The sequence below is a fragment of the Ictidomys tridecemlineatus genome, chromosome 5 (assembly GCF_052094955.1).
Source record: "Ictidomys tridecemlineatus isolate mIctTri1 chromosome 5, mIctTri1.hap1, whole genome shotgun sequence".
In the NCBI taxonomy this organism is placed as follows: Eukaryota; Metazoa; Chordata; class Mammalia; order Rodentia; family Sciuridae; genus Ictidomys; species Ictidomys tridecemlineatus.
Genome location: NC_135481.1, coordinates 37,208,425 through 37,234,841, shown reverse-complemented (window position 1 = coordinate 37,234,841; position 26,417 = coordinate 37,208,425). Strand labels below are relative to the sequence as shown.

The 26,417-nt window shown below is 34.0% G+C and overlaps 1 protein-coding gene across 1 annotated transcript in view; it reads right to left on the bottom strand.

The window, feature by feature from the left end:
- Ubr1 (ubiquitin protein ligase E3 component n-recognin 1) overlaps positions 1 to 26,417 on the bottom strand; it is a 160,305-nt gene that overhangs the window by 49,129 nt on the left and 84,759 nt on the right. Inside the window, exons 16-27 of the mRNA XM_005316473.5 lie at positions 16,764 to 16,825; positions 16,372 to 16,482; positions 15,190 to 15,255; positions 14,854 to 14,955; positions 12,238 to 12,301; positions 10,369 to 10,493; positions 9,529 to 9,581; positions 8,526 to 8,628; positions 7,637 to 7,685; positions 7,106 to 7,260; positions 4,205 to 4,304; positions 3,176 to 3,285 (exon numbers count right to left, since the gene is read on the bottom strand). Coding sequence (XP_005316530.2) covers positions 3,176 to 3,285; positions 4,205 to 4,304; positions 7,106 to 7,260; positions 7,637 to 7,685; positions 8,526 to 8,628; positions 9,529 to 9,581; positions 10,369 to 10,493; positions 12,238 to 12,301; positions 14,854 to 14,955; positions 15,190 to 15,255; positions 16,372 to 16,482; positions 16,764 to 16,825 — 1,100 coding nt within the window. The remainder of the gene's footprint in view (positions 1 to 3,175; positions 3,286 to 4,204; positions 4,305 to 7,105; positions 7,261 to 7,636; positions 7,686 to 8,525; positions 8,629 to 9,528; positions 9,582 to 10,368; positions 10,494 to 12,237; positions 12,302 to 14,853; positions 14,956 to 15,189; positions 15,256 to 16,371; positions 16,483 to 16,763; positions 16,826 to 26,417) is intronic.

Genomic DNA, 26,417 nt, shown 5'->3' with positions numbered 1-26,417 from the left:
CTGGTCTCTCTTCACACCCTTTATTCTCTTCTCCCCCAACAAGTTCAAGCACCAAATCTAGGAGTCATGTTTTATTCCTTAATTCCCCTCATTCCTTCAATCAAATCTATTAGTGAATATTACAGATTACCTTCAAAGTATACTTTCATCAGGCCTGCTCTGCAGCATCTGCATCTTTGTTCAGATAATGCTCACTTCACCAATATTAACGCAATAGTTTCTTAGTAGTTTCCCTGCTTTTATGCTCATACCCTGTAAGCTTTGTATTACACAACAACCAGTCATCTTATACAAATATAGATCAGATTTATAATTTAAAATCATTAGATTGTGCTCTCTTTTCACCACTTTTATTCAACATTGTTCTTGAAACTCTAGCCAGAACAATTAGAAAAAGAAATTAAAGTGATACAAACAGGTAAAGAACTCAAACTTTATCACTATTTACCAATGACATGATTATATATTTAGAAGATCCAAAAAATTCACCAGAAAACTTCTAGAACTAATAAATGAATTCAGCAAAGTAGCAGAATATAAATTCAACACCCATAAATCAAACACGTTCCTATATATCAGTAATGAATCCACTGAAAGAGAAATTAGGAAAACTACTCCATTCACAATAGCTTCAAAAACAAAAACAAAAACAAAACCTTGGGAATCAATCTAATAAAAGAGATGAAAGACCTCTACAATGAAAACAACAGAGCACCAAAGAAAGAAAAAAGGTCTTAGAAGTTGGAAAGATCTCATGTTCCTGGATAGGCAGAATTAATATTGTCAAAATGGCCATAAAACCAAAAGCGTTATACAGATTTATTGTAATTCTTATTAAAATCCCAACAACATTCTTCATAGAAATAGAAAAAGCAATCAAGAAATTCATTTGGAAAAATAAGACACCCAGAATGGCCAAAGCAATCCTTAGCAAGAAAAATGAAGCAGAAAGCATCACGATACCAGACCTTAAACTATACTACAGAGCTATAGTGACAAAAACAGCATGGTATTGGAATCAAAACAGACACACAGACCAATGGTATAGAACATTAGACACAGAGACAGACCCACACAAATGCAGTTATCTCATACTAGACAAAGGTGCCAAAAACATTCACTGGAGAAAAGATAGCCTACTCAACAAATGGTGCTGTGAAAAACAGAAAACCACATGTAACAAAATGAAATCAAACCTCTATCTCATCCTGCATGAAACTTAACTCAAAGTAGATCAAAGGCTTAGGCGCTACGACAGAGACCCTGTGCCTACTAAAAGAAAAAGTAGGCCCAGATCTTCACCGTGTTGGCTTAGGATCTGACTTCTTTCACAAGACTCTTCAACCTCAAAAAATAAAATCAAGAATCAATACATAGGATGGATTCAAACTTAAAAAGCTTCTTCTCAGGAAAAGAAACGAACTGAACAGACATTTCACAGAAGAAATACAATCGATCAACAATGTATGAAAAACGGGGCTGGGGATGTGGCTCAAGCGGTAGCGTACTCGCCTGGCATGCGTGCAGCCTGGGTTCAATCCTCAGCACCACATACCAACAAAGATGTTGTGTCCGCTGAGAACTTAAAAATAAATATTAAAAATTCTCTCTCTCTCTCTCCTCTCTCACTCTCTTTAAAAAAAAAAATGTATGAAAAATGTTCAACATCTCTAGCAATTAAAGAAACTCAGATCAAAACTACTCTCAGATTTCATCTTACTCCAGTCAGAATGGCAATCATCAAGAATATAGGCAATCATAAATGTTGGTGAGGATGTGGGAGAAAAGGTATACTCATACATTGCTGATGGGACTGCAAATTGGTGCTACCTCTATGGAAACCAGTATGGAGATTCCTCAGAAAACTTGGAATGGAACTACCATTTGACCCAGCCATCCCACCCCTTGGTTTATACCCAAAGGACTTAAAATCAGCATACTATAGTGACACGGCCACGTCAATGTTTATAGCAGCTCAATTCACAATAGCTGAACTATGAAATCAACATAGGTGCCCTTCAATATATGAATGGATAAAGAAAATGTGGTAAATATATTTGATGGACTATTACTCAGCTTTGAAGAAGAATGAAATTATGGCCTTTGCCAGCAAATGGATGGAGTTGGAGAATATCATGCTAAGTGAAATAAGCCAACCCCCCAAAACCAAAGGCCGAATATTCTCTCTGATATGCAATTGCTAATTCACAATAGAGGGGTGGGGTGCTAGGGAAGACTAGAGTTACTTTAGATTAGGTAGAGGGGAATGAAGGGAGGGGAGGGAAAGTGGGGATAGGAAGGATAGTAGAATGAAACAGACATTATTACCTTATGTACATATATGACTGCATGACTGATGTGATTCTACAACATGTATAATCAGAAAAATGAGAAATTGTACCCCATAAATGTATGATAATTCAAAGTGCATAAATAAATTCTACTGTCATGTATAACTAATTAAAACAAAAAAATTTTTTTTAAAATCACTCAATTGTTTCCTACTGTCCTCAAAAGTACAAATCTTCCTCTTTAATTTGACCCATAAGGTCTATATGATCTGGTACATGGTTGCTCCTTTGACTTTATTCCTACTTTTCCCTCCCCTTCCTTCTTATTTTTAGTTAATGATGGGCAACATATGACAGTGGTCCTACAAGATTATAACAAGACTAAAAAACCTATTGCATACAGACATGTAAAAGTATAGCACACACAATTAGGTGTAGCAAATACTACTTGATAATGATAATAAATGTTATGGTTCATGTATTTACCATACAACACTTTCAAAAAATTGATTGATTTGTGATGCTTAAGATTCAACCAAGGATGCCTCATGTATGCTAAGTATGTGTTCTACCACTGATCTACAGCCCCAGCTCCTATATTATGCTTTTTATTATTATTTTGGAGTGTTCTCTAGTTTACTATAAATAATATAGCATGTTACACTGGCAGCAGTCTCATGTTTTGTGTTTTTTCAATTTCTTGATTGCACAGGAGGCCACATTAAAGGACTGACTTGGTTACTATTAACTGTGTAAATAAATGCCAAGATGTTCAAATAAGAATGAAATCACTTAATGATGCATTTAACAGAATGTATCCTCATTGGTAAGTGACACACGACTGTATAAAACCAATATCTGATCAGTTTACATTTGTAGTTTACCTGGAGTATCCATGTTATCATGTCCTTTTGGCCTTCTAACTGGGGAATTCCTTTGAGTTTTTCTAAAAGCATTTGAATATTCTGAGCATTCATGGCTGAACTTCCCAATCCTTTTTTAAAACACAAATTACACATAAAAACCATCTTTATAATTATGTAAAAATTACAATTCTTAATTAATGTTATACTGACAACCAGGGTCTGCTAATCATTCCCTTAATTCTCCAGTGGAAGATTATGCAATTACATAAAAGTACTGAGTTAGCATTATATGAAGTGATAAGTACAAAATTTAAAAATAATGTAATGTATGTGCTTATTTCAAGTCTCTTTCCTATGTATTCCACTGGTACTGCTAAGCAAAAGCCACCCTTAGGACTGTCTCTCACATTTCCTTGGCTAACTGTCTAAGCAAAACTGTTTCAGAAAGAAAATATATATGTGGAAGATGTTATATCCATTAACCAAACAGGTTTATGATGTCTTCAATGATCAAAAAAATACAATGTGTAAACAGAAAATGAGATCCTTTTCTTGCAACTATTGGAATGTCCCTGGAATGTCTTTGAGAAATGTATCTTAGTCAGGTAGCATTTAATAAAAATCTAATCTAAACCTAGTTGAAAACAGTACAAAATGAATATATTATCAATAAGACTTCTGCAATCATTTAAAATTCAGAAATATTAATATCTTCCACATATGGACAATATGAATATTATGGTTGATGCATCAATATTTGGAAATATTGAGACAAAGAATCAAAGTAAGAAAGCACTAATACTCTCTTATCCCCTCTCCCCCAAAGAAGCAGAAGGGGGAGATAATACAGTGAGAGATTACAGTAGGGATTAAAAAATATATTATTATACTGAAAAATATTAATTAAAAATTAAAGATTCTACAGAGAGACAATTTCAAGATTTCTACATTTTAAGGTCTAACAGATTAAAAATACTTAATATCTAAATTTTCAATTACAAATTGGCAATTAGATGGATATGTATTGAAAATGATACTCAAACATACTTGAAGCCTTATGGTAAAAGTCAAATGTTACTTCTTCTTCAGGGGCTTTTTGAAGCTGCTGCTTCTCTTCTAGTAAACCCAGTGCCAGAATGTGAAATGCCTGAAGGAAGAAAATGAGAAATCTTTGTAAAATTGTGCTTCTTCAGGTAACTATATTTTAATTGGAGGTATTAAGAATAAGCAACCTGACAGGTTAAAAAAAAAATGGGCAAAATTTATAAACAAGCAGTTCAATGGAAAGAAATGATGAAAAATGTCAATCTTCACTTGAAATTAAAGAAATATGAGTTGAAGCAAGATAATCTCACTTTTTAGCTATTTAAGAAGAGCAAAAGGGGTTGGGATTGTGGCTCAGAGGTAGAGTGCTCGCCTAGCACGTGCGGGACCCTGGCTTTGATCCTCAGCACCACATAAAAATAAATGAACAGAATTAAAGGTATTGTGTCCAACTACAACTAAAAAAATAAATATTAAAAAAAAAAAGAGGGCTGGGTATGTGGCTCAAGCGGTAACGTGCTCGCCTGGCATGCACGGGGCGCTGGGTTCGATCCTCAGCACCACATACAAATAAAATAAAGATGTTGTGTCCACCGAAAACTGAAAACTGAATATTAAAAAAAAAAAGAAAGAAAGAAAGAAAGAAAGAAAAAGAAAAGAGAGGCAAAAAGCCAGGACATGCCTGTAATCCCAGCAACTCAGAAGGCTGAAGAAGGAGGATTGTGAGTTCAAGGTCAGCCTAAGCAAGGGAGGCCCTGTGTCTAAATAAAATATAAAAAAGGACTAGAGATGTGGCTCAGTAGGTAAACTCCCCTGGGTTTAATCCCCAGTACCAAAACCAAAAGAGTAGAAAAACTTTTTTTTTAAATTTTCATATTTATTTTTTAGTTTTTGGCGGACACAACATCTTTGTTTGTATGTGGTGCTGAGGATTGAACCCGGGCTGCACACATGCCAGGCGAGCGCGCTACCTCTTGAGCCACATCCCCAGCCCTAGAAAAAACTTTTGAGTTTAATAAAATATATAGCTGGCAAATATGTTGGGAAAATTTTTTACTGTGCTGGTGATGGGCAAGTAAAATGGTATAGGCCAATTTGACAATATCAATAAAAAATGTAAAAGTACAAACTCTACTAGGAATTAGAATGACAAATACATTTATTTAAGTATTAAAAGATGGGGGCTGGGGTCATGGCTCAGCAGTAGAGTGCTCGCTTAGCACGTGTGAGGCCCTGGGTTAGATCCTAAGTACTACATAAAAAAATAAATTAATTAATTAAAGGTATTTTTTAAAAAAGTATTAAAAGATGTCAGTAAAAGGGGGCTGGGGTTGTGGCTCAGCGGTAGAACACCATTTTGCAAGTGTGAGACCCTGGGTTCGAACCTCACCACCACATAAAAATAAATAAACAAAATATATTGTGTCCATGTATAACCTAAAAAAATATTTTAAAAAAAGATATTCATTTTAAAGTTCTGTATTTTGGCAAAGACCTAAAACCAAACTAAATATCTATTAATAGGTAACTAAATGCATGATAGTATAACTATGCACAGAATATGCAGCTATGATATGTGAACCAGACTTACTATGTGCTATTGTTAGACTGATTTCCAGAATATGCAAAATTTTAACAGGGTGCATCTACTATACTGGGCACTAGGAGAGAGAAATTTTAAATTGATTTCAAATGTGTTTCTACAATATGGAATTTTATATTACATGCATCTAATGTAACAATAATTGAGATACACATATAGTATGACAGCATTGAGAGCCTGTAGACCAACAATCAAGGAAAAAACTTTATTTAGCTAGGTGCTAAATAAATATACAGTTATAGCTACTACAAAGTGGTATGATTGGGTAATTGTAACAATACTGAGAAAACAATTACTGCAAGGCACAGTGGCACCCCTGTAATCCCAGCAGCTCAGGAGGCTGATATAGCTGGATCATGAGTTCAAGGCCAACCTCAGCAATTGAGCAAGGCCTTCTGTAATAACTCAGTGAGACCCTGTCTCAAAATACAAAATAAAAAAGGGTAGGGATGTAGCTCAGTGGTAAACTACCCCTGAGTTAAATCTCCAGTCCATAAAACAAAAAAGAAAAGAAAAAAACAAACAAACAACAACAATAACAAAAACTGCTTCTACCTGAGCTAACTCTCATAACAACTCTACAAAATAATTTTACTCATTTTATAATAAGAACAACATTACTTGCTCTTATACGGGAAGCGGGGAAATCCATGATTCAAGCCTAGACCATCTGTCTTCAAATCTTAAATGTGTTGTTTTCTTTTCTTCTTTTAAAAAAACATTTATTTTTTAGTTATAGGTGGACACAGTATTTTTATTTTATTTTTATGTAGTGCTGAGGATTGAACCCAGTACCTCACACATGCAAGGCGAGTGCTCTACCTCTGAGCCACAACCCCAGTCCTGTTGTTTTCCTTTAATACAACTGAAACAAAAGATTTTTAAAAATCATGACGCAATAGTGACACTTCTATCAGGGGTATATCTGTTTTGTTTTCGTGAGCCTTTAAAAACATAAATAGTTCCCAAGATGTGGGATAATAAAAACATGAGAATGTATCACTAAAGAAAATTATGCTACATGTAAGTTGTTAATGACCCCTAAGTATCAGTTACTCCATACATGGTTCTGACTGAAGTTAAGACAGGGATTTTCTCCTAGGACTCAATAAAGAAAAAATGTTTCAGGGGCTGGAGTTGTGGCTTAGCGGTAGAGCGGTAACCTTGCATGTGTGAGACCCTGGGTTCGATTTTCAGCACCACATAAAAATAAATGAATAAAATAAAAAGGCATTGTGTCCAACTACAACTAAAAAAAAAAAAGAAAGAAAGAAAGAAAGAAAGGTTTCAGGCAAACATACCATTTGGAGCATCCCTTCAGTCCACAAGTTAGAATCTGTATCTATTGCCCGTTCAAATATGGTCCTGAGGATGTACATCATAATATCACAGTTGAGGAGGTTCACAACTTTGATAAAAGCAGGACAGAACTCAGGAGGTAGTGGTGGTGGCAGTGCTACAGAGGGTGGGGAATATATGGGAAAAGAGACAAACAGATACATTCGGGGGGTTATTCTGCATATACTAAATTGAAAAGTTAAAAAAAAAAGATGTGCAAAACATATGAGTTTTTGCTAGTTTTACAGCACTGAGAATGTCAATGTTAAAGAAAATGAAAGTTACTATATCAGTCCTCTAAAATAGTCTCCAGTTGCTATCAATTTAAAATTCTATCACCATTCATGTTGTCCACATCTTAATACATGAAAAAGCAAAATGGTCTCTGAACTTTCTTTAGTTGCCTACTTTCCAAAACTAACAAAAAGAAAATATACAAAACCCACACACCTCCCCAAAAGCAAAATGAGTCAATTCAGAATCTCACTTTTTACCTTCATCTTTATTTTCTTGTTTTCTCCTTTTCTTCTGCATATGTTCAGCCTATTTAAAAAAATTTAAAAAGTACAAAACAAATGGAAAAATGTCTAAAAGTTGGCAGAAAAGATTTATCCACCTATTAAAATACTGTATATGCTGAAGCATGTATTCAAAATGTTACCTTATCCTAGAACCAAAATAGCCGTCCTAAAGGAATCCATTGCAAAATAGATGAGAAATGTTCCTCATCAAGTGCTTAGTCTCTATTCTGTTCAGTCTAAAATAGTTCCCTAGTACCTATTTGTATGTGGCACTATGTGATGCTCAGTAAGTTATTTATTTATAAGGACAGAATCATGCATCACCTCAACTACTTAGTTAAGGTCAAATATAAACTTAACACCATCCTTCAGGGAACCAATAGATATTATTATGTGCTTATTGAAGTGATGCAATATATCACCTATGTAAGTATTCTTACCAAAAATGGAATAATTAGTCTGATGCAGGATGTAGGATATTCTAAAAGACAACTAGCTTGTAATTTGCAGAAAAGTCAATATTATAAAAAACAAAACAGATAAAATACTTATCCTAAATTAAAGGAAGCTAATGAAATATGACAACCAAATGAAGGGCATGATCATGAAATGCATGCTGCTTCACTGAATCCTCTTCCCTGTAGACAGCTATAAAAGATATTTCCAGTATAAACAGGAAAATCTGAATACTGTCCATTCAACTAGATAACATTATTGATTCAATCTTAATTTCTTGGGTGAGATAATGCCCTCTATTAATTAGGACCAGTATGAAACTACATAAGAATCAGGGACTTTTTGCTGGACTTTAAAAACATTAAGCATTTAAGTTCTATTAACTGCAGGGGGTACTTTTTCCTACCTTGCTATGTTGTGTTTTGGAGTAATGATAAAAATACATGTTGAAGTCTTTTAATGATTCATCTTTCAATTCATAAACTCCATGGCCTGATACACCTGGTTTCCTAAATAAAAAGAAAATAGAGAGGTAAACTGCAGTGAACTACAGCACAGTGCACTGTCTAAGGTTAAATATAAAATGGTAAGGAGATACCACATCCTTAATAATCTGTAGTTGAAAGTAGTGCTGAATCCTGTATATAGTACTATAAAGAAAAGCACCGAAGCCAAAAGAAATATATTTGCTCAGAACATTAACTAGTTTTGGGTTTCTGTCCAATTCTTAATATATCACTCAACATTATTAGAGCAAAAGAAAAGCTGCATCCTCTCTTATAAGTTGTCTGAAACTATATTTTTTAGTTGATGAACCTTTATTTTATTTACTTATTTATATGTGGTGCTGAGAATTGAACCCAGTTTCTCACACATGCGAGGCAAGTGCTCTACCACTGAGCTACAATTCTAGCCCCCCAAAATAATAATGTATCCACAAACATAATACTAAAACACGTAGAAATCCATTACTAGTATCCATTTTTCAAATCTAAAGAATTAATCCAATTAAGATTTTTATTTCCATTTAATTCATCCTGAAGAATAAAAGGATTATAAAATTATGTTTTAACTCTACTAAAGATAAATGTAAAATTAGCATGTAAGTAAAAATTTATGGAACAATAAAGTCTGGCTTCAAACTAAGGAGAGAGACTAATGGAAAGGTTTGTTGACTATCTAATCATCTATTATTATAAATGGGTATTTTTCATTTACTTGCCCAAAAAACTAATTTCTTCAACAAAAATATACTTAATACCTACTGTGTTCTCCTCATTCTCATCCCTTCTAATCTGTATTCCATTCTTGGGTGTTCTGAAGAAAACTTCAGAGCTTCTAAAGTATCCATAGCATAAGAACAAAGATCAATCTACCTCTCAGAATAAGCATAAATATGAGGCACTTACTTAAATATGGCCACTTTGTTTATGACATTCTCTAAGCCAGTTTCATTATTTTCCTGTTGAAATAAACATTTTTGTCATTTTTACCTTTATATATTGATTTTTTTTTACTGTGAATTGAAATATATTTTCAACTGCATCTCTGGGGTACTTTGTAAACAATAAATTAAAAGATCAATTTCCAGTATAAAAAGTTACATCTAAAACCAGTTAGGTACATTGTGGTGGACCAATTTCTTAGGAGATAAGATCTATGTATAAACCAAATAAGAAATGCTACCTAAGTTTGCCTATATGTGTATTCACAAACACAATTCAAAGAAATAACAATTTTTTTCAAATTTAATATGTTCATTGCCCACATTAAGGCAAATGCCTACAGTTTACTGCTCTCTAAAACCAAGGTTACAGAAGAAATGGAATTTAAAAAGAAATCTATAGCAAAACACATGTGTAAATATCCTAATGTATTCTACCTTCTGCAAAAGTTTTTTGGTGATTGACCTGAACTTCTCTTTGAAGACAGTTCACTGTATTTTGTAAAGTCATTTAAAATCAGGATATATACATAGTTCAGCTACTATGGTAAGTTTACAGATATCTACAGTCTTGTAAAAATTAAAAAATTTAACTTACTTTTTTAAAAGTAGGTTTATTTTATTTTATTATTTAGTCAGTCTTTTAGAGATGAGGTCTTGGTTTACATCTATAAGGTAAAAAATTTATAGCTTTTTTGCTCAATAAGTTTTTCTGACATGTGAAGTTGCTTCCAATTAAAGAAAAAGAAAATCATCTCATTTTGAGGTGAAGGGGGAAAAACAAACCCAACGAAGTTAGACTTACATTCTCAGGCAAATTTTTGGCAATAGCACTGTGTGGCATGGGTTCAATGCAAAGCAAGTGAATAATTTCCCTCATTGTGACCTCTTCTTTTGTCACATTTCCCACTCCAGGTACATAACGTTCTCCTAATACAAAGAAAAGAAAAAAAGGAAAGAAAGAAAAAGTAGAAAAATTAATTAATTTCTATTTTAATCTCTTCCCATCAGGTGCACTTATACACAGAACATTAAATAAAGTCTGTGAGAAGGGGACCAAAAATCATTTTAACATTTCCCCAACTCTGAACAAATGTCTATTTGTTCAACAACAGAGGAAAACTGAGTGACCTGAAGGAGAATCCAGGACTTGTCTTACCTTACTTATAAACACATACAAACATACAAACACACATATACATACGTATACATACACATACTCACACATTATAAAACAAGGTCCCTCAATTAAATTAGCATGTGTTTCTAATCCAGAAAACAAGGTAGATGGCATGTGAATGAACAAATGAGTAGTGGCCATCACCGAATAGCTTTTCTTTCAAGATCTTCCTCTACTTCCTCAATTTTGTCTTTACTTGTTATATAAGAAAGAACAAAGTGAAAACTGAAAAACAAAATACTTAAAAATGTCTTTATGGGTTAAATGACAAAACAGTAATATGTACCAGGAATGACTGGTGTTACAAAAATGCCCACATGGTCAGGCTTCTATTTTTCATTGCAATAAACCGCCAAATGGAGAGGAAATAGTTAACTATGGGAACTTCATTGGTGTCAACAATATCTAACTCCTATTGCTTTAAGAGGATTTATAACAACTGGTCTTATTTCATCAGCAATTTTCAACACTACAACATCTGGACAAAGAACTATGATAACAGAGTCACAAAGAAAGAAATTCTTTTGACTAAGAGATTCAGTTAATTTTCTACTGAGATTAATTTATATTAATTTTCAAATTATATTTTCTATTGAGATCAAAAACTGATCCAGCAACTAGCCCTCTGACAAAAAAAGTAAGGGCTAGAATCCTCTTTAGGAACTATTAAAACAGCATTTGGTGCAACAAATTAAATAATAAAGGTAGAATGAGAAGTCAAGAACAAGATAATGGCAAATGGATGCATGCAGTTGGAAAAATCAATAGACTATGATATAGTGTATATTTTTATTCATTACGTTAGAATATTAATTTCAGTTGAATTATCGAACAAATTTCTGGAGGTTAATATCATACCTTGATAAATATTTCTGGCAAAGAATATTCTTCTTCCTTTCCCTAAATTATTTTAAGGATACTAAGAATGGCCAAAATTTACACAAAGCAATTTAACATAACAATTCAATCTTACTTAGAACTATGTTATGTTTGAGTTTCATATATAGATGTAATTTTCAGTACTGAATGAGGTTTTTAAAAATCTACATGACTATCTGGAATACTTATTTCCCAGGCTTTCAAACTCCCAACAATTTTAAATCAGGTATTAAAAAATACAGATGTAAACTGCGTGTGGTGGTACATGCTTGTAATCCCAGTAAACTGGGAGGCTGAGGCAAAAGGACTGCACATTTGAGTCTAGTCCCTGAAACTTAGTAAGACCCTGTTTCAAAATAAAACAAGTTGGGGATATAGCTCAGTGGTACAGTGTCCCTGAGTTCAATCCCCAGTACTCTCCCCAAAATAAAGATGTAAGATCTGTGGCTTTTTGAAAAGTAAGTTCAAAATCTATCAAACACATTTGCCATATCAATCTCAATTTATATTCTATGAAGTACTTGGAAGAGGAATAAAATGATCAAGTATAGTTCTTATAGATGTTCTCTCCACAGAATAACATGTTCTATTTCCAACATTTTGTTTTAATCTTACCCACAATGTAGATGAGGACCTGAAGCATTTCTTCTATTAATGTGTTATATTGCTTAATCAAATCCTATAGAATTGAAAAAAAAGAATAGTTAATAAGAACCAGAACCCTCCATAAAGCATGTATTTCTGGATCAGACTCATGGTCCATCTAGTCAAGTATTTTCTTTCAGAGCACAACAATAGAAAGTTATGAGGTTAATAACTTCAAATTCAACAAAATTCATAATACTTGTTACATAATAAGTAAGTACTGAATACCAATTATTAAATACTGTCTGTTTTCATTATCATTATCCTTGGATCACTATTTATTCTAACTCAACAAATTAATTCTAACTTTCCAACTACTATTGGCTTCCTTCTTACTGAAAGTTCTTACTGGGTTAGTGAAAAATTGTTTTTAAATAGTTGTGGCAAGATTACCCTTCCCTTAACACATCCCTTCTTTAAGTGCTACATCAAATCAGGTATTTGTTTTTACTAAGTATAAAACGTGACTACAAATCAGTTTTTGTTTTATATCCTATTCTTTGGTCTTTTGCAAGTGACTTCTAATTTGAAATAACAAAGTGCTGTGATTTCATGATTTCAAAACAGTTAGGGGTTACTTTTTAAGACAGTACTGCAAATATTAAAACAATATAAATGTTAGAAAATACCATGAGATGAACTACAAAGTGAAAAAAAAAAGTACAAAGAGCTTTTACAAAAAAAAAAACAAGGGGGCACTGGGGTTGTGGCTCAGCATAGAGCACTAGCCTAGCACGTCCAAGGTGCTGGGTTTGATCCTTAGCATCACATATAAATAAATAAAATAAAATAAAGGTATAAAAAATAAAATAAGACAAGGGTAAAGAATGGGAACTGATAATTCATGATTCCCACATTCCCCCGAAAGAAGAATGAAAAAAAATAGTAAATTCCATTGATAAAGAACTGAGTTAACAAAGGTATGGTGGTGCATGCCTGTTAATTCCAGCAACTCAGGAGACTGAGGCAGCAGAATCACAAGTTCAAGACCAGTCTCAGTTACTCAGGAAGACACTGTCTCAAAATAAGAAATAAAAAGGCTTGGGGCTGTAGCTCAGTGACTAAGCATCCCTGAAGTCAATCCCAAGTAGCAGGGGAAACAACAACAACAAAAAATCCCAAACCCTGAAAGTTAAAGTATCTTCTTTTACCTTTCAGATCAAGAATTAAAACTACTTCAATTGCCAGTAAATGGACAGAAATGGAAACTATCATTCTGAGTGAAATAAGTCAATCCCAAAAAAACAAAGGCTGAATGTTCTCTCTGATATTTGGATGCTGACTCACTATGGTAGGGGAGTGGAGGTGCACTAGATTGGACAGAGGGGAGTGAAGGGAAGGGAGAGGAGGTGGGAATGGGAAAGAAGGTAGAATGAATCAGACATAATTTTCCTATGTTTGTGAATACACATATATGAATACACAACCAGTCTAATTTCACATCGTGTACAACCACAAGAATGGGAGGTTATACTCCATTCATGTATATTATGTCAAAATACATTCTACTGTCATGTATAACTAAATAGAACTAAAAAAAAATTCTCTCAATAGAGATGAACATACTTGGAAAACCTAAATAGAAATAATTTTTCTGACTTGTTGACATGTATTAAGAGCCTTTAGAAAGAGCATGCTGTCTTATCTACCAAATCTACTTGTAAGACTTTATCTTAACAAAAAATTAGAAAAATATTTAAAACATAGAGGTACTAATGTCCATAAGATCAAAAAACAAGAAAAACATCTTTAGCAAGAGGAAAGTAGTACAATGTATTCACATACTGAAATTTTATAGTCATCAGAAATGATATAAAAAAATGATGATATAGTTGTATATTCATTTAATAAGAAAAAAACTACCACAATATTTCATTCAGCAAAGGCAGAAAATTACAAAACAGCATATACAGAATGATGTAATTTTTTTTTTGTTTTAAAAACAAGATTCTCGGGACTTGGGTTATGGCTCAGCGGAAGAGTGCTCACCTTGCGTGTGCAAGGCCCTGGATTCGATCCTCAGCACCACATAAAAATACATAAATAAATGAAATGAAGTTATAATACAAAAAACCAAGATTCTAACACTTTTGTGTTTCACATGATTTCTCATTGTTAATCTATATATTCTAAATATTCTTGAGTAAAAAAGAGTTTGTGTGTATAAGCATGTGTGCATGTATGTATGTACAGCATACACATATATAGAAATTTTGGAGAGATCCCTTAGTACAGGGGATGAAGGACTTGGTTCCAGGACACAGGAAACATTCCTCCTAGGATATCAAAATCAAAGGATGCTCAAGTCCCTTATATAAAACAATGTAGTATTTACATAACTTATACACATTATCCATATACTTTAAACCATCTCTGGATTACTAATGCCTAATACAATGTGAATACTATATAAATACTTGTTATACTATATTATTTTGGGAATAATGGGGAAAAGTCTATAATAAGTTAAATCTGTAGACACAGAACCCCAAGATACATAAAGAAATAAACTTTTAAAATATGAATAAAATAGAAATAATAATATTTACTTTGGAATTAATTCACATGTCAGTTTCTGTTGCTTACCTGGTCTTTTGTGGATATGGTTTTATTAAAAGCATCAGCAAGTTCATATCTCTGAAGTACCAGTAACAAGAACTTGTTTGGATCCATTAAAGATGCACCAATCTGTGAAAGAAATTCAGCATCACAATTCTTGTATGTTAAATAGAGAAACACTGTGTCAGAAAATTAAAGTTTGCAAAAAATAACACAGTAGAGCCCCTACTATTCCTATAATATCATATTCAGTTTAAAGATGAGAAAAGTTCAAGTAAAATTAAAAATAACTGCATCTTTTCTTTTACCAGGAATGTAAGAGGGAAGGTTAAGTCATACTATGATAAGTAACTTAACAGGTACCTGAAGCATGATGATATCTTTATCATACATTTCTTCTCTGCACTTAACATCTTGGTAATAAAACACCTACAAAATAAAAGAGAGATGCTAGAAAAATTCTTTCAAGCAAAATTCTCAACAATTATTAAAACTTTCTCTCAGATAGAAATTGCTGGAACTCCTTAGTGGCAAAAAATAAGTTGTAAATCTCTGAATCGTTTTAAGTGATTTGTGAGGATAAAGTGAGGAAATATGACATGAAAATACTTCAGAGTTAAAGATGCTCTACATTGATCATTATTCTCAAAATTTGTAACAAAAATGAATTTTCCCTGTTTAAAATATTCCAATAAAAAGAAACCCAATTTTACAAGCTGTGGTGGCACACGCCTGTAATCCCAGCTACTCGGGAGGCTGAGGAAGGAGGATTGTGAGGTCAAAATCAGCCTTAGCAGATTGGTGAGGCACGGAGCAATTTGGTAAGACCCTGTCTCTAAATAAAATACAAAAAAGGGCTGGGGATTTGGCTAAATGGTTAAGAATCCCTGAATTCAATCCCCGGTACAAAAAAAAAAAAAAAAAAGAAACCAATTTCTACACTTAATCAGTTAATGCCACTTTTTTTGAAGTAGTAACTTTACAAGTCCTATTTTCCCAACTTCTCCCTATTTGCTCTAAAATAGAAGGAAAATTAAAAGGTAGCCTTTGATTAAGACAGTAGGCCAGGTGTAGTGGCACATGTTCTGAATCCTACACTGGGCAACATAGCAAGCCCCATATCTCAAAAATAAAAAAATTTTAAAAAAGAGTTGAGGATGTAGCTCAGAAGTAGAATACTCCTGGATTCAATCCCTAGTACTATACACACACACACACACACACACACACACGATGGGAAGACTACAGGTCTGCAAGTAAGTTATCCTAAGAAAAAAGTTATGTTAACAGTGAAACTTCTGTGCTACTACTGACTTTTACTTAATCTAGCCACACAAGCACCCTAATGCTTATAATTCAGAAAGATTAAGCAGTAAATAGGATAAGAGAAACATCTATGTTATCCCTAGAATTCTCATTTCTAAGAGATCATATAAGAGAATAAAAGCAAATGCTCAGAAAAATACAGGGACATGGGGTAAAACTATGTCAGAGTAATTAGAAAATGAACACATTCATAAATATGAGTAATGAATCTTGCCATACCTGGCTAATGAGAGAGAGACCATTTCTTCGCCACATCTCAGCAACAACTTGGGCAACCAACACCAAACAACGCAAAGGATATTCCACTAGCACCTCCACTTGAAAATCCTCCTGAAACAGAGTAAGCTCAATTTCATTACTTCTCACAGAGCTCAAGACACATCTTAATTATGACACTGCATATTTCTCAGTTTTCTTATCTGTAAAATGGGAAGGACTTGAACTAGATGACTTTATATATGTGTGACTATATACACACATATATAGTTGTTAAATTACTAAGTGGGAACTACTTAGATGGGTTGTAAAATGTTATTTTCTTTTCCACTCATCAACAGAAAGGTGTTCAGAAATAGGACATAAGCAAATCAATACTTAACAGAGTCACTTACAAAAGGTACAAATTCGTGCAGTCTTGAAATAGCGCCCAGCCTACTTAAACGCACATGAAGACCTAAAATTTTTTAAAAAGTGAAATAAAAGAAATAAGAAAAAGAAAATGAAAAAGTGATTAAACTCAATAAATCTGTTTACTAAACTCATCAAGTTTGGAAACATGGGTGATTTTAATGTATATTTATTAAGGCTGGGGATGTAGCTCAGTAATAAAGTGCTTCCCTAGCATGTGCAAAATCCTCAACCACACACACACACTGTACATTTACTGAGTTTACAAATGACGCTCTAAAATGCAAACTTTTGACTTCTAGTTTTGAAAAACAAAATAAGCAAAACATTTAAAATCTCATATATGCAAGGTGTGTGCATTCATTACATAAAACTAATTTACTGCCTCTCCCAGATATGCTTATTATACACTCTTAAACATATATCAAAATAATTGAAAACTAAGTGTATACACACACACACACAAACACACACACATTTAATAATAAAAATGTATCCGAGCTTTATTTTTAACAGCAAATAAAAACCCTTTACTGGGATTATGGTGATTTGACAATATTATTATTAGGCTCAATAAAAGTTTGTGAAATACTCAGAAGATCAAGTTCTATAGCTGCCACTTGCTAAATTTTCTAATTTATCTGACTCTTTAAATGTTATGGGGAAAAAGCCCTTATTCGTTGGAAAACAGTTCCAAAATGAAATTGAATATTCTCTATCCTACTAAAATTTACTGTCAATTGTTTAAAAGGGACCAAGGGACCTTCTGTTTGCTTTTTTTTTTTTTTTTTGGCTATTTCACCTTAATATCATTACCAGAATTCCTGTAATTCCACAATTGATTTTACAAAGTAGAAGAGATTTCAATTAACTCTGCTATTGCTTTAGATGTAAATATAGCTGAAAACCCAAAGCAGATTAGAACTGCTGAAGGATTTCCCTGACATTGTTTGATAGATACAATGTTCTCTTTATTCTTGATAAATGTAGACAACATGACTTAAAATTCTTTCTACAGGAACATGTCTCATTTCAGGAGTAACCAATCAAGGAACTGATGAATGGCTAGACAGTTCCTTAAAGTAATATTGTTATGAGTTGCATAATGAAACTTTTCCTTTGTCACTGTTGGTAGATAAATGACTGAAACTGACTTTAATCTTCCATACAAAAATGTGGATGCCCGACATTTTCATAGGTTGCTTGCTAGTAGGGCTTGAGTTGCACATTCTTGACCTTCTATATAACAGCGTTCTAAAGCCCCTCCTGGAGAATGCTATAATCCCCAAGGGCTACTTGGTTCATGCTGAATAATTGGCTTGACCCTAATTCTCCATCTTTTGCTGCTCATATTACCCAAAAAATATGTGATGTCTAGTGCAAGTCTAGGAAAGGCCAATCCTAAAATAAAATTCACAAAGCCTTTTCAAATTAAGGGGCAGGGGAGTCTTAAGTACATTTCAATCATCTCAAAATTTCAGTTAAAAACTTATATTTTGCAAGGAACAAGCAATAGCTAATCTTAAAATAAATGGGGAGGGGTGGGGGAAGCCAATGAAAAAAGTGCCATCCCTCCTTCTCCTTGGTTCTTTTATCCGAGGTTTTATGTAAAACCCTAAACCTCTGAGAAAATGAGAAAGGTAAAGACACAGGGAAATTGCTTTAAGGTCAGAATTTTGGGCATGGTAAAGAAAAAGCTATAAATAAACGCAGAGAACTATTTGGTAAAAAATGAGAACTCTGGACATTTTTTTTTTTAAACATGGGAAAGCTCAGAAACTCAGATCTCTTTTCTAGAGTCACCCTGATCTATTAGTTATAGGGCAAAAATCTCAAATGCAATGAGTTAAATGCCAGGCAGGAAACAAAACAAAACAAAACAAACAACAACAACAAAAAAAAACTACACAAAATACAAACTGACAATCAAAGTAACTATGTTCTTAGGGTAACAGAAGACATATAGGAGAGGAATATTTGCTGAACACCTGAGGTTCTTAAGAAATTGTTACTCAATGGTTCCCTTTCTGTTTACATTAAAAAATCAAACCAAAGATTTGAGAATCTTGGAGTTCCTAAAGAATGAAAAACTAAGTATTGTTAAAATCAAAACAAAATCAATATAAAATCACATGATGTTAATTATTAGTTAACTCAAAATGAATCAAAGACCTAAATATAGGAATGAAAAGTATAAAATATTCAGAAGAAAAATGAAGAGAAATTAGATCTGACAATGATTTTTCTTGAATACAACCTAAAAAACATAGGTAAAGAAAAAAATACATAAATTAGACTACATCAAAAATTCCTATATACCAGAGGACACTATCAATAGAGGAAAAGGATGAGAAAAAATATTTTAAAGTCATGTATTTGACAAGCAGTCAATATCCAGAATATAAAAAGAACTCTTACAAATCAACAGTTAAAACAAACAACAACAACAACAACAAAAGAAAAAAACACACCAAACAACCCAAATAAAACATGGGCAAAGCACTTTGAAAAGATTTCACTCCAAAAAGACATGGGGCTGAGGTTGTGGTTCAGTGATAGAGCACTTGCCTCACACCTGAAAGGCCCTGGGTTCGATCCTCAGCACCACATACAAATAATAAACAAACAATAAAGTTTTTAAAAATGTAAAAAACAAAGACAATAACCATCTATAAGATGCTCAAATCACTAATCACTAGGAAAATGCTGATGAAAACCATAACGAGCCATTCACGTGGCACATGCCTGTAATCCCAGCAGCTTAGAGGGCTGAGGCAGGAGGATCACAAGTTCAAAGCCAGACTCAGCAATTTAGCAAGACCATGTCTCAAACAACAACAAAAAAAAAGGGTTGGGGGGTGGGGTGGGGATGTAGCTCAGTAGTTAAGGATTCAGAGGTTCAATCCCTGGTACTAAACAAATAAACATTAAATACCATTAAATACATTAAATACATTAAATACAAAAGGAAGGCTTTTATTTTAAAAAAAAACAAACAAAATCCTCAGAAAAAGCCAGGTACTAGTGACATAGGCCTATAGTCCCAGTGGCTCAGGAGGCTGAGGCATGAAACTTGAGTTCAAAGCCAGCCTCAGCAAGTTAGAGAGGCCTTAAGCAACTTATAAAATATATTTTAAAAAGGGATGGGGATGTTGCTCAGTGGTTAAGCACCCCTGCGCTCAATCCCCAGGGTAAAACAAACAAAAAATCAGAAAATAACAAAGGATGCGAAAAAATTACAAACACTTGTACACTGCACAAGTGGAGCCACCATGGCAAACAGTATGATGGTGAAGTCACCATGGCAAACTATGATGGTTCTTCAAAAAAAATCCAGGAGTGGGGTTGTGGCTCAGTGGTAGAGTGCTTGCTCGCCTATCCCGTGCGAGGCCCTGGGTTTGATCCTCAGCACCACATATAAATAAATAAATAAATAAATAAAATAAAGGTATTGTGTCCAACTACAACTAAAAAATTAATATTAAAAAAAATCTTGGGTGTGGTGATACACACCTGTAATCCCAGTGGTTTAGGAGGCTGAGGCAAGAGAATCACAAGTTCAAAGCCAGTCTCAACAATGGTGAGGTGGTAAACAACTCAGTGAACCCTGTCTCTAATAAAATACAAAATAGGACTGGGGATGTGGCTCAGTGGTCGAATGCTGTTGTAATTCCCTGATTACACCCTTCCCCCCCCAAATGACCTGAACAGAGATTCCATACAGTTTTATTCACAACATTCCAAAGATTAAAAAAAAAAAGTAACCCAAATGTTAAATGGATGGATGAATAGTTGGAAAAAAGTACATACATGCAATAGAGTATTATTCAGCATATTATGCTAAGTGAAAGACCATCCACAAAAGGACAAATATTACATGGTTCCATTTATCATAGGTAACTAGAGCACTCAAATTGAGACAGAAAGTACAATTGCCAAGGGATATGGGGAAGAGGAAACAGAGTTATTTAATAATTATAGCATTATATTTCAGTTTTGGAAGTTTATTTTAGGAAGATGAAAGGTAATGGTTGTACAACAATGTGAAGGTGCTTAATGCCATTGTACACTTAAAAATGATTAAGATGGTAAACTTTATGTAATGTATATTTTACCACAATTAAAAATATAAAAATATACACTTCAATAAAGTTTTTTTAAAACAAGTTCTGACAAAGGGCCAATTTATATGAAAATTCATGTGACTAAAAAAAGTCTATGATTTCTTTCTTTGGTGATGAAGAAACATTGACAAAGACAATACTGTGGTGAAAATGAGCAAAGAAAAGGGTTAAAACCAGCAACAAGATTTAATTATATTCAAGTTTGGGTGGGGGAGGGCAAGATGACAGAATAAAGGCACCCAGGACTAGTATGCTCCTCCACTGGATAGAACCAAAGCAATTAAGTATGTTACTGTGTGTGGAGATGACTGGTCATGGGTGAGCACCAGAAAACAAAACCTGGTAAACTCCAGAAACTAGGGAGAATAATGCAAGAGAAGCAGAATACTACAGCATTTGGCACCAGGGATGCGGGAAGGGAGTAAAGATGAAAAAGAGAGACTCAAAGTGTGTTGTAGAAGGCTGTACCCTCAATAATGATGAGTTGCTAAACAAATCAGTGAGACCCTATCTCTAAATAAAACATAAAATAATTGACCTGGAGTCTGAACAACAAGCTAGCTTTAGAGAAGTTCACTGCATCTTGCAGCAAACTCTCAGAGTGCTATGCCCAGGAGATATCTAGAAAGGGGTCTTATTGTCTGGAACTAGTACTATGCTAGGGGTCAGCGGCCCTGGCCTAATTACATCTTAGGGTCCCTATAGGCATACAGCTGCATTGACTGGGCAACCCCAATTCCTAGCCAACTGACTTAAAAAAAAATTTTTTTAGATATATATAAATGACAGTAGAGTATATTTTGACATATCATACATACATGGAGTATAACTTCAATTCTTGTGGTTGTACATGATGTGGAGTTACACTGGTCATGTATTCATATATGAACATAGGAAAGTTATGCCCAATTCATTCCACTGTCTTTCCTATTCCCATTCCCAATCCCTTCCCTTAATTCCCCTTTATCTAATCCACAGAAGTTCTATTCTTCCTTCTCCTACTTATTGTGTTAGCATCCCCATATCAGAGAGAACATTTGTAGCTAAACTGACTTTTGACAAAAGTGCCAAAAACATATATTGGCGAAAGGACAGCCTCCTCCACAAATGGTACTAGAAAGACTGGATATTCACATGTAGAAGGTTGAAACTAGACTCCTATCTCCTAACCTGTACAAAAATCAACTCAAAATGGATCAAAGACCTTGATGTAAGACCCAAAACTTTGACATCACTAAAGAAAACATAGGGGAAACAGTTTGAAATAGTGACAAAGGCAATGATTTCCTGAATAGGACTCTTAATATCTAGGAAACAAAACTCAGAATTGACAAATGGTATAACATAATTAAAAGTTTCTGCACAGCTGGGAGTGGTAGCATAAAGCTTGTAATCACAGAAGCTTGGGAGGCTAAGGCAGGAGGATTGTGAGTTCAAAGGCAGCCTCAGCAACACAGCGATGCTCTAAGAAACTCAGCAAGACCCTGTCTCTAAATAAAATATGAAAAAGGGGTGAGGATGTAGCTCACTGGTTTAGTGTCCCTGACTTCAATTCCTGGTGCCATTAAAAAAAGAAAAAGAAAGAAAGAAACTGCTTCAGCTAAGAAAGCAGTCAACAGAATGAAAACACAACCTACACAATGGGAGAAAATTTTTGTCAGTTATTCATCTGTCAGATTAATATCCAGAATACAGAAATACTTCTATAAACCTAACAAAAAACGCAAACCAGTTAATAGGTGGGTAAATCATCTACCTTCTTCTCCAAAGAAGTATGAATGGTCAATAAATGAAAAAAATGTTCAGTATCTTTAGTCATCAAGGAAATGAAAATCAAAACTATACTGAGGGCTGGGGTTAAATCTCAGTGGTATAGTCCTTGCTTAGCATGCATGAGACTCTGGGTTTTTGATCCCCAGAACAAAAACCATCAAACAACTATATGGAAATATCATCTCACCCCAGTTTAAAAAATATGTATGTGTACATAAATACTGATGAAACTGCGAAGAAAAGGGAAACTTTATATACCGTTGGTGAGAATATAAATTAGTACATTCACTATAAAAAACAAAGGAAGGTTCCTCAAAAAATAATAAAAATATAACTATCATATGACTCAGTTGCACCACTTTTAGGTATATATCTGAAGGAAAAGAAGTCAGTATACCAAAGAGATTCCTGCATACCCATATTTACTGTGGTACTATTCATAGGAGTCAAGATATGGAATTAGCCTAGGTGTTCAGCAACAAAAGAACAGATGAAGAAAAATGCTATACACAATAGAGTATTATTAAAGTCATAAAGAAGAATGAAATCCTGTCATTTGCAGGAAGATGGATGGAACTCAAAGATATTATATTAAGCCAGACAAACAGAGACACGTATTACGTTTTTTCTCACACATGTTGAAACTAAGGGGGGAAAAGGGATTATTAGGGGCTGGGAAGAAGGGATGTTAGTGAGAGAGAGTAGAAGAGAAGAGGGTAGACATAATCAAAGCATGACATGTTCTTGTACACACTGATTAATGGATAAAGAAAATGTTGTGCTTCTATACAATAGAATATTATTTAGTCATAAAGAAGAATGAAATTATGGCATTTGCCAATAAATGGATGGAATTGGAAATTATCATGCTAAGTGAAATAAACCAACTCCAAAAAACCAAAGGCAGAATGTTCTCTCTGATATGCAAATGCTAACTCACAATAGGTGAGTGTGTGTGTGTGTGGGTTCACTAGGTTAGATAGCAGGAAATGGGGAGAATGGAGGGAAGGGTATGGGGATGGGAATGGGAAAGAAAGTAGAATGAATCAGACATAATCTTCCTATGTTCATATACGAATACATGACCAATGTAACTCTGCATCATGTACAACCACAAGAATGGGAAATTATACTTCATATATGTATGATATGTCAAAATATATTCTACTGTTATGTATAACTAAAAAGAACGACAACAACAAAAAAGTGAATACATAAGCTAGAAAAAAAATGTTAGGAGCATGTGTCAGAAACTTTACACAGATTCAGTACTTCATATTATTCAACGTATGTTTGAAAAATAAATAAATAAATGGGTGGAATATGAGCTACCAAGTTAGTCTTCAAGATTCATTCACTAACCTAGATAAAAAGTAGTCTAGGTAAATAAGCATCCTTTGAAAAATACTGTGGTAATAGTTCCTTGAAGGACAGTGACAATGAAAGCTCTTAACTGCATTATCTGGTCTGAATACATTTGTACATACTAAACACAGGGAAAAAGATATATCAAAACAATACTCACCAGCAAGAGTCCTAGAGAGTGGCAGATGTATGCTTACAAGATCCTCAGATACTCTATAGGACTTAGTTTCCAAAATATGACCACATAATTGTACTATTGTCTTGCTACTAGATATAAAACTTGTACTGCACCTCATCACAGCTTTGTGACATTCTTTATAAGCTACTAGTAAGAGTTCTTCCTAAAGAGAAAATAAAAATGCAAATATGTTCACAAGTTAGCTACTTTATCACTCATCACTCAATAATTATTTGTTATATATGATTATAAAATTATTCTATTTATTACTAGGACCCCTTACAAAGATCTGCAAATCAGTAGGAAATACAACATAAACACACTTATAATCAAAGTAAAATACAGTATAAATTAACTGCCCTAAAACAGCTTTTATAAGACAACAAACAATTGGGAAGATATACCTATTAAAGCAGCCTTTTTTTCCCCACATTTTTTATAGATACATTATAGTTGTACATAATGGTGGGATTTGTTATTACATACTTATACATGCACACACTATAAATTAAAGCAGCTTTTGAATGGGAACTGAAACACGCATAATTTAGGGTTGGGGATATAACAAGGTGGTAGAACATATGCTTAGCACACTCAAGGCTCTAAGTTCTATTCTTAACATCCTTATCACCAATAAATACTACAACAGAATATGCAGGATTTAAGTATGGGGAAAGATGAAGGGAAAGGAGCATTCTATGAAGAGATGTAAAAATAAAACAATACATTGGTGGTATAAGACCAGTAACAGTGAACACATTGTTGCAAAAAGAATTAAGGAGTGTGTTGAAGGTAACAAAGTGGAGAGGGTAAAGTTAGGAGATAAGGAAACTAACAGGAAAAATACTATAGCATTTAGGTATTAAGGATCTGGACTAGGATAAGATGGGACAGTGAAGAAGAAACAGAATGAACTCACATAAAATGAGAAAATTTTAAAATAAATTTGGGATAAGGAAGAACCAACTCTAGGTAATTGTGGTAGGAAAAGAGAAAAGTCAAAGGTCACTCAGGTCACATTCTCTCTCTCCTTTACCGCTGCGGATTGAACCCAGGTGAGCTTTACCTCTGAGATATACCCCTAGTTCTTTTTTTCATTTTGAGACAGGATCTCACTAAGTTGTTGAGGCTGGCCTCAAACTTGTGATTTTCCTGCTTCAGCCTCCTGAGTTGCTGGGATTTCACATGTGTACCACTGCATCCTACTCAAAATTTTTATTTATTTATTTTTGTGATACTGGTGATTGAGCCCAGGGACCATCTTCCACTGAGCCATGCCTAGCCCTTTTGTATTTTATTTTGAGACAGGTTCTTGCTAAATTGCCCAGTTGGTCTTGGATTGCAATCTTCCTGCCTCAGTCTCCCTAGAAGCTGGAATTACATTCATGGGCCACCATGCCTGTCTCACTGATCTGTATTTCTATCTTTATACCATACTGTCCTGACTAATGTCACTTTGTAGTAACTTGCTGAGAGTAACCTCAAACTTGTGATCATCTTGTCATAGCCTTCCAAGTCATCAGGTCTCTTTTTTAACATAGTGTTTCTCCTGTTGATTCTACCTTGAGAAAGGAACTCCATGTCCATATGAATTTGAGAAACAGACATTAGCACAGTGTTCAATTCTATTTGAGAAGTTTAAAATAACTTTAAAAGATTCTCTCATTCTGTTCAACTCCAAATTCCCCAATCTTGCATGAACCCAGAACATTTTTCTTGTCAAAACATCTGATAATGTCAAACACACAGAATACAATGACTCTGAAATTTCCTGTATGGATGATGACTGTATTAATAGTAATATCATTAATAAAATAAAGAAAGTCAAAAAGAGAAAATGCAAATTGCAAGTGGAAGAAAATGATGACAAATCAGTTTAAGATAAAATTCTCAATTTGATCAGAAGGTCAAGGGTCATATGTTTTCTTTCATATGTGGAAGCTAGAGAGGAAAAAGAAAGTGGGGGGCAGGAGGGTGTCAGAGATCTCATGAAAATAAAAGGGAGTCCAGCAGAGGAAATGGACCAGGAGGTAGGAGGTGGGGATTGGGCAGGGGGCGAGCTGGGGAGTGATAGTGGACAAATTATATTGTTATACTGTGTGCATGTATGAATATTTAACAAACCCCATCATTATGTACAACTATAATGCATTAATAAAAATGTGAAAAAAAGATATTCAGAGTTTAAAATATAAGAA